General features: G+C 38.0%; 1 protein-coding gene across 1 annotated transcript; it reads right to left on the reverse strand.

Moving 5' to 3' along the window:
- Window positions 1–247: 247 nt before the first annotated feature.
- Window positions 248–1947, reverse strand: LOC127553942 (polyglutamine-binding protein 1-like). Its single transcript, XM_051985070.1, has one exon. The coding sequence runs from the start codon at window positions 1807–1809 to the stop codon at window positions 1081–1083; it is 729 nt and encodes a 242-aa protein (XP_051841030.1). The 5' UTR covers window positions 1810–1947; the 3' UTR covers window positions 248–1080.
- Window positions 1948–9776: the final 7829 nt, after the last annotated feature.

Below are 9776 nucleotides of genomic sequence, written 5' to 3' on the forward strand. Positions count from 1 at the left end.
CCTTTCTCATATTTCCACTAATATATTCAATAGATATAATGATGCTCTTAAATATGGGAAACTACCTCAGTTGGCAATTTCCAGTTTTTCAGTCACCCTGTTATAATAGTATAATTCATGTTCTTTTGTAATCTTTTCCCCTCCTATTAGTTTAGTAATCTGCAAAAATAAAGAATTAGTCCATTACATTCAACAAACATTTATTATATGCCTACTAAGTTTAAGGCACTAGGTTAGGCACTGAAAATCACAGAGATAAAACAAACAAACTAGGTTCTTGACTTCAAGAACCTTAAATTCTACTGGGGGATACAAAAATTAAAACAAGATAAGTTTACAATATTTAGTGATTTGAAAAGAGAGCACTGACAATTGAATATGAAAGTTCTTTGGAAAACAAAAACCCTATTCAAATGTCTCCTAATAACTATAAATCCAAGACTCAGACCTGCAACTTTGATTTTTACAAGGATTGGGTTCGATTTTGGATAGAGATTACAAATTACTATTCAGTTTTTGTTCCCATTTAGGGTTTCTCAAAAATTACAAAGTATTTCTGTGCCAGTATATAGCAGAAAAAGGATATAATGCTCGTAGAGAGCAAGGTTTGGGGGCTTTGTTTCTTGCTGCTCCTGGGACCAAGAAATCAGTAGAGGTACTTGGTCAAAGAAACTTTTCTCCTCCCCAGGAGGTTTAGTTCAGTAAGTCCTTTGCTAAGAAATCATTAGATGATGTTCATAGTTCCTTTCATTTTTAAAGCTTAGGATTCCTTTCTGAATTTTTTAAAAGTCATCCTTGAATGCCATGAAAATTGTGTTTATATCCAGTATAGATTAGTTTGCATTGGCAGAACTTCTCTAAAAAATGCCAAAAGTCATAGTCAATATTTTGTCCCATCTCCCATTTTGGTGGGAGTATACTATAAACAGGTCAGGCCGGCGCTCCTCTTCTTTTCTTTTTCTTACCTCTCCCCAACCCACCTCCCAGCACCCATAATCCCCCTTTCTTCCCCCCAAAAGTCTTATTTACTGCGAACACAAAGGTGGTGGATCCCTGGGAAGTTAGGGCTGGCCAGCTGGCTCAATCCTGCTGCTTGGCTCTGGAGGCCTCCGCGTTGGCGCGCAGAACGGCTCCGGGGGAAGGGTAAGGTCGCTGCTGGAACAGGGGACCGGCTGCCGTGGTGTCTGCGCCCGTCTTGGCCTCGTTCTTCTTGGGGAGCCCCGTGGACCAGGTGCCCCGCGGTGCATCCGAATAGGTGCTGGGATCCATGGGGTCCATCTCTTCGTCCTTGCGGCTGCCTTTCTTGCTCTTGGCATAGGGGGCCAGCTCCTCCCGGCGGTGATAGCGCCGCTCCTTGACCTCCTCCCTCTCCAGCTTCTCATACCTGTGCTCCAGCTTGTCGTAGGTGCGGTCCCCCTTGTCATAGCCTCCTCGCTCCGACGACTTGTCGTAGCCGCGCTCGGGCCGCTCGTAGCCTCGTTCCGGCTTCTCGTGGCTGCAGTCCATCTTTTCTTCTGGCTCCAAGTTGCCTTTGAGTTTCTTGGCCGCCTTGGTGATGACTGAGCTGGGGTCGTGGGGGTTGAGCCAGGACACGAGGTCCGTCTCCACGTTCCAGTAGTAGGGAAGGCCGCACACCGGGTCAAAGACTTTGTACCAGTTGGGGGGCAGGCCTTCGAGGCGAGTGGCCTCGTAGTCCACGGGGTCGTCGTCATAGTCCTCAGCAATGATTTCTTCTTCTGGCTCGGGTTCCACCAGCTTGAGGAGCCCTCGCTTGGCGAGGCGGGACTGAAGGGCAGCAGGGAGCGGCATGGTGGCGAGCTTCAGTAAGTGGGTATGTGGAGGCAGTGGGAAGTGAGGCAACTCAACAGCGGCCGGCCTACTTCCTTCTCCTCCTCTCCGGCTTCCCAGATCCTTCTGCCCCAGCTCTTTTTTGCTCTGGAAGATAACCAAGGCGGGCGCGCTGAGGCGCTAACTCAGTGACGTCACTACCGTTTTGCTCTACTCCCAGCTCAACCGGCGTTGGGGCTAAAGAGCCAGCACGTGAGGTCCCGCCCCCTTGGGGGGAGGGAGTGTTTTTTTAGAGAACTTAGTGTTCTGAGCATGCGCATTTGTTGTAGGCGGGCAAAGACCCTTTATGTATCTGGAAGTGTCTATCTTGAGACGAAGCTCTCGTTACTCCTTCTTTCTCTTCCCTATCCCATACACTATTTTAATATTGATTTTTTGACCTTTGTACGAACCAGCATATGATTTAACATACACACTGATGATTTGGAAATAATTCCTAGATTGGTGGTTGGTTTCTTTGTATAGAATATAGCCAGAGGATCTTTTTCTCTCTCACCATCTTTCTCTGTAGCACTGTATAAGATTTTTGTTGTTTTCACAAAGTACACTATGAGGTTAATTAGCTAATCAAATGTAGTTCATTAAGCAGCAAGGCAGCACTTATTTTATTCAGTGTTTCACCTTGTTAGAACAAACACTCTACTCACCTTACATGACTTGGCTGTAAAGCAGGAAATTGCAAGAGATTTCTGAACTGACTCATATAATGACAAATTCTTCAATGCTGAATGTTCCTTTTTAAAAAATAGTTTCCATAAAATCTAAGTCTATTAAAAGAGATTAATATTCACTCATGCCTTAGTAGAACAAGCAGCTACCTACATGGTTTGAATTGAGGGGAAGGAATTAAGGAATCAAGAGATTCCTGCCCCAAAGTGAATACATAGTCAGCCTGACATTATTATGTTACTGTATACTATAATTAATAAGAAAAGTATAAGGCTTATTAAAGTTTTAGGAAGTACTTTCTCCACTTTGAGTTAAAGCATTAAGAAAGGCTCATTTAAAACTATAATCCAGAAGGTTCTGCCATTATGCCTAATATTTTGTTTTCCAGATTATTGGGGTATTAGGAAAATTTAAATTGTGATGAGGGATGGCAAGGATGAGAATTGGAATTGGTCAGTCAGCAAGCATGTATTAAACACTTAGTGGGAAAGACCATGCTAATTAGGGAGACAAAATATAAACAATTAAATGCTTAAGAGATAAACATGAGAGAATAGGTGGAAGCCAATCTAAAAGAGCAAATAGGACATAGATTTGGGACATAAGTTAAAACAATAAATGAGATGATATTTATAAAAGCCTTAGCTCAATATCTGGCACATAGTAGGGCTTATTAAATGCTTGTTCTCTACTTCCCCATTCCCCAAAATGAATCTCTGAGCAGTAAGAAGGTTAAGTATCCTCAAGGCACTCAAAACTATAAGGGAAACTTGAAGAGGCATGAAGGAGTGTTATTTCTCAAAAAACAAACAAACAAACAAAAAAAAACCTAAAGGCTTCAAGATGCTTTATTTGCTACAATTTCCATGATTATTAGGTTCAGCATCTTAAGAGTATATTTCTTAAGGCGTCTATGAAATATTCAGGTCTTCGATCTGTTATGAGCACACAGGATTTAAGTTTGCAGGGACCTTGGGAGGCCTTCTAACCTCTGAATAGATTCTAGACTAATTCATTTTAATAGATATAAGTCTATGCTATGTTTAAGGACTTTTAGAAAGGACAATATGCAGTCTCTCCTAGCAAGCCTTTTTCAAAATTTAAGTCTTTCTTATGAGGTAGTACTATGTTATATTTAATCTTTTTCACCCTGTAATTAAGACCATTCCCTTTTTGTCCAAGAATTCTATAAATTCTATAAAATTTCAACACAGTAGATCCTTATCATTTGAAGGTGATATGTTCTTAAAATTCCAAAGGTAGACAAATCTATAGAACTGATAAACAATCAATAGACAAGCATTTATTAAGTGCTTAGTATGTACTAGGCATAATCTAAGCTTGGGGACATGAAAGTGAGAACTTCTATCCCTAAGGAGATTACATTCTAATTGGGGAGGTACACACATATATGTGTGTATATACAAAAATATGTGTGTGTACACAAAACAAACCAACATCTTCATAGATAATCTTGGAAAATGTATTGGGGGAAAGAAAAGATAATGAATGGGAAAAGGAAAGTCTCCTTTCTATAGGTGACCCATGAACTGAATCTTGAAGCTAAAAGGATCTAGTCATAGTTTAAGATTTTGATTATGTTTGGAAGACCCTTAACCATCAGAGTAGGTGAAAAGTACTAGGTAGAGTGATTAAGTATGTGATGAAAAGATTTTGACTTCTTTTGGAAGGTGTGAACATATTCATTTATGCTTTATTGAGTAGATCTGAGTAATTATAGATTCACACCTCCCTGGAGAAGTCTCAGCTTTGGAAATGATTGTATTGGCTCAGTTTAGAACAGTGGACCTATTATCCCATACAGTAGCCTCATTCTTTTAAACTCATTAATTACTCATGCTTTGCTAATAAGCATTAAACATGTTAATAATTTGAACTAGTATACTGGTTGGCATTTATATAAACTTTAAATGAAGAAAGAACTTAAATAGATCATTATGACCTTTTCCCTAAGATTTGATGCTTTCCTACAATCTTTTGACTTTAAAGTCACTACTCAGGCCCACAATTCCCCCTCTAAAATTTCCTCTCCTCATTTTATTCAGAGTTGATTTTTACTTATCTAACTGATTTAGGTTGTTGGAATCTTTACAAACTGCTAACTCATTAGAGTTGATAGATTATTGATCTGATCTTACAAGATGTTTTGGGCCAGAACCTGAAACAAGGCACTAAATAGAACTAATTAATACAATGCTTGTGTTTACACCTTTATTCATTGGAGTTCATAAGTATCAGAGATTCACAAAGTAAACTTTGTAACTTTGTGAATTCACACCTCCCTTGAAGCTCTTAGGGCCAGAGAGCACTATGGGAGAAAACCCATAATCTCTCTCTCTCTTATCCCACAATTCCTCTCTCTCGTATAAAAGAAACAGACAGAGGCTCTCGGACAGATTTCAGCGGAATTACGTGAAGAGTGGAGCTGGCTGGAGGCTGAAGAAAGCAGAGGCAGAGGCAGAGGCTGAGGCTGAGGCTGAGGCTGAGGCTGAGGCTGAGGCTGAGGCTGAGGCTGAGGCTGAGGCTGAGGCTGAGGCTGAGAATGAAGGACAAAACCTTTGGATTTGGAGTCATTCGGAGGGAGTTCTTGGAACCAAGCAGAGAGATAGGCCTCTAAGAATCTAGCTATCTGGGCCCAAGGAAAGACTTGGAAGGAGAAATAAAGTTTGTATTTTTACCAGCTGGCTGCATTTGGGGTAATTATTGATCTGAACTGATATTAAAGCTGCCTCCAAGAAAACCTCCCTCGAGAAACCTGCTCTCTCCCCCAGAGAGAACCTTCATCTTATATATTTTAAAGAAGAAAAAGAACACCACATTAGGTATTAATATAATTTTTAGAAACAATATTTTACATTTTGGTGTGAATGAGGCTAAATTTTCCCAGTGAGGGAATTGCATTTTAAAAGACGAAATTCCTGAATCCAATGAATCATTGGTGGAATATGTGTGTTTTGGGAATGTACGATTTACAGATGTTTCTTCCCACATAGAATCATTAGTAAGGTTTTCTTTGCCGCTACCCAACATTCAGAAATCTGTGGGACAATTAATATACATTTATTAAGTGCCTACTATATGTCTGGCACTATACATATCACTGGGAATATATAGAAAGTGAAAGAGACAAACTTCCTATGAGAGCTTACAATCTAATGGGAAAAGACAACATACAAAAGTAAGTTGAAATGGAGGTGAAGGGTAATTGGGGAGAGGAAAACCCTCCTTAATTGGAGGTTCTGGGAAGAGTTAAGGTATCATGTTTCCCACCTCCAGTCAAAGGGAGCTCTCTCTCCCCCAAATCCCTACCCAGCCCCCAACTCTGCCCACCCCCATTCCCACCCCCACCCCCAGGGGATACTGAATTGCCAAGAGTTAACTTTCCTGGATGAGGAGGTGCCAGGAGCATGAAGTCCAAAGGAATACAAGCCCTGTCCATTCTCTTTATCTAAAGAGGGGTTCAGGAGAAGCTAGGTAGAGCACAAACAGCCATAGTTAGGTAGCAGTGTTTGTGACGATGAGTCAAGAATGTAAGTAGTTTCCTATACTAAAGAAAAAAATATTAAACAGGTTTCAGCCATGAACTTGTTAAACTCAAATCTTTTCTGTATAACTATCAGGGTGGAATTCAAGGTTGATTTCTTAAGTACTTTTACTTTCAAAGCTTTATGCATAATCCTTTATCTTAACTAACATTCAACTTCTTTTAATTTAATACAAATTGACAAATATTTATTGACCACCTGCTATGAGTAAGGCACTATGTTAGCTAGGGAGCTTCATTTTTAAGTGGGATCTTCTGTAAGTTAATGCTCCACTTCAAAAAATACATCCTGCTACTAAATGGGAATATTATCTATCTACATAAGATGAGGGAAGTATATCAGAACTGAGTGAGCTTAGAGTCTTTTAAAATCCAATATCTTAGTATCTCATAGGATTTTGGCCAAGTCACCTTCCCTCTCTTTCTCCATTTCTTTCTTCACTTTGTTCATTACAAAATGAAGGAGTTGGGCTGGTTGATTACTAAGGTACTTTTCAGTTCAGAATCTATTATCCTATGAATAAGAATATGGTCCTGGAAGGATATAATGTATATATTATTTCATTCCAATTAGGTAACTGCCTATTCCAACTATTCCAATAAGAATATGGTCCTGGAAGGATATAATGTATATATTATTTCATTCCAATTAGGTAACTGCCAATTCCAGTGTTTGGAATTGAAGTCAGCAAGCACTGAATTCAAATTTTTGCCTCATATACTTACTAGTTGTGTGATCCTATGCCTCCATTTCTATATAAAATGGGACTAATAACAAAATCTATCTCATTTGAATTATACATATATATTCATATATATAATATATGAAATATCTTGTTATTATTCTCCGATTCATCTAAATGATAGAAATGCTAAAGTATACCATCTATGGACCTTAGATTTTTGGAATATTTTTTTCTATTAATCTATCCATGTCCAAATGATAACATATTGCTTAAATGTGAAGAAATGCTTTAAAATACACAAACTTGATGTATAAGAGTTTGCATCACAGAACTTTCATATTAGTTCCTTCTACCCTCAGTATACTTCTCAATTTGATTAATATCCTTTGGGGAGTTGGAAGGGAATGGTTGGAAGATTATGCTATCATTCCTTTATTTTTTTGCTAATAGTCATCAATCTGAAATCATCAATACTTTAGTTTCTTTAAGTATGTAAGCCATTTTAAATGTCAAAGGGATGGAGGAAATCATGTTTATACTCTAAAATATTTGTAACACAACTTCAATCAGGATAGTCTCAAAGGGTGAAATGCACTGGCCCAGAGACAATTCTCAATTACTTTTTACATCACAGCTGGATAATTTCAGCCTATCTCTAGCTCATCAAATGACACAGTGGGAGGCATGGTTTGAAAGGAACCTAGAGAATTGTTATCCTACACCAGCTGGGTAGAACGAAAAGAATGAGAAGAAAGGAAACATTCATTGTACTTTGAATGTGTGCAAAGCATTCCAGATTGTCTTGAAAGAGGCCTTTAAAAGTCAGAGAAGTGAGTAATAGTCTATTAGAGAATGGGCCATGTGCCACCCTTACTAGTTACACCATTTCAATTACCATTACCTCTAGTGGTCAAAGCATTTCTTTGTACACAAAGCAATTCTGCCCCACAATTACATTGAATTGCTATTGAGAGAGAGAGACAGAAAGAGAGACAGAGTCAGACAGACAGACAAACAGACAGAGAATTTTAAGTTTCTGATACATGGAGTAGAAAAGTCAATGGGAAAGTATTCTGTGCTATCCACCAATGAAGGGTATGAGTACCATAAGGCCTTCATTAACTAAAATGCTTAGGGAAATTAGTGTTCTGATTAATTAAATTTCTTGGTTTATTCTAGTCACTAGATAGCAGTTCAGACTTGAGTCAGGAAACTCTAAATTTAAATTTGGCTTTAGACACTAACTAGTTGTGAGACCCTGGGGAAGACATCTGTCTGTCTCAGTTTTATTAATTGCAAAAGGGAGATTAAAAAAAAACACAATCCCCAAGTTTTGTTGTGAGAGTGAAATGAGACCATTAAAATAATATTTGTAGAGCACTTACCACTTAATAAATGCTTGTTTCCTTCCTTTTCCTTTCTAAGTGTTAATCAGAAGATTAAGTTTGTTTTAACTTTTACTGTTGAAAGACTTTCTTAAATATTTATGTCTTTTTCCTGCTTTAGTGAGTAGCTTGCATTGAATCTAATTTGTTATTTACTGTTTTAGGGTCTTGAAGGTCCATAAAATCATCATTTCAAATGCTACTTTCCATAATACTGATATAGAAGGTGAAAGAGATAGGGCTATTAACTCCAAAGCATATTCAAGAATTCCCATTGCATACTTTCTATTGCTTTCTATTCCTTCTCTTCCCTTCTTTACAGGATATCTTGATGGCTGTCTGTTTTATTGTGATTTCTCATTCTTCTAAAAGTTGAAAAGGAAAACAATTATAGTTACTTGGATATCCCAATTAATCAAGCTTTTACTGTAATAAATCAAGTAATAATTACTTCAGTTAAAATTTGAATTGCATATTTCTTCATATTTGGAAGTGGTTGAGAGAGCCAGCAAGGCCTTATGGATAGAGAGCTGGCCTTGGAATGAGGGACAGCTGGGTTCATCTTCGATGTAGGACACATACAGATTGTTTGATCCTAAGTAAGTAACTTAATATCACCTAATCATATAACTCTGAAATACAGAACAAGGATTGATCAGCATTAATAGAATGAATGAACTTGTCAGAGATGGGGAGAAAAAGGGGAGTTGAAGAAAAAGAAACAATTTACATCAGAATTTCCAGGGAACAATAATTATGTAAAATATTATACTTTGTCATCAAGGAAGGAAGAAATAAAAAAATGGAATTTTAAGATGAAACTGAAAGAAGGAATCTTAGAAAAAGCAAAAGAGATAAAAGATAATGCATGAATGAAAAATATGAAGGCATTTAATGGTATGATTCTGATAAGACTTTGAATTTCTATACACAATTTTTATTACATCCTGATCTGAAAAAGATATGTTTAATATTTCTGTTTTTCTGCATTTGACTAAGTTTTTTAATGCCCTATTATATGGAAAATTTTAATATAGGCATCATTTACTGTTGAGAAAAAGGTATATTCCTTTCTGTCTCTGTTCAGTTTTCTCCAGAGGTCTATCATACCTAACTTTTCTAAAATTCTATTCACCTTCTTTTTTGTTTGGTGGTTAGATTTATCTAATTCTAAGAGAGAGAGATTGAGCTTCCCCTTGTATGATTTTGATGTTTTTTTTCTTCTTGTAACTCACTTAACTTTTCTAAGAATGTGGCTGCTATGCCACTTGGTGTGTATCTTAGTTTGATGTGGTGTTCTTTGGTTCAGTTTTCTGGAGGTCTCTGGAAACAGTCTTCATTTCAATTCAGTAATTAGCAGGAGAACAGCCAGATGTTAAAGTCCAAATCCTTTATTGATTGTCTCCTTGCCTGGGGCTAGGCAGTTTTCTTAGAGGCCTTTAAGAGTCTTGGTTTCAGTGGATATAATGCAGGAGGAGAGCCTGCCACCAGGAGCTTGACCAAAGATCAAATGAATCTCTCTCCTTGGTTCTGAAAGCTTGAGCTCCCGCCCCCAGTCCTTTGTCTTCTCTGCCTCTGAATCAACCAAGCTGAGTCTCCTAGATTATATGCTCTACACTGAGT

The sequence above is a fragment of the Antechinus flavipes genome, chromosome 3, assembly GCF_016432865.1.
Source record: "Antechinus flavipes isolate AdamAnt ecotype Samford, QLD, Australia chromosome 3, AdamAnt_v2, whole genome shotgun sequence".
Taxonomy (NCBI): Eukaryota; Metazoa; Chordata; class Mammalia; order Dasyuromorphia; family Dasyuridae; genus Antechinus; species Antechinus flavipes.

Coding starts and splice junctions, on each gene's coding strand:
- LOC127553942 (XM_051985070.1), bottom strand. CDS start 1,809: ATGCCGCTCCCTGCTGCCCTTCAGTCCCGCCTCGCCAAGCGAGGGCTC.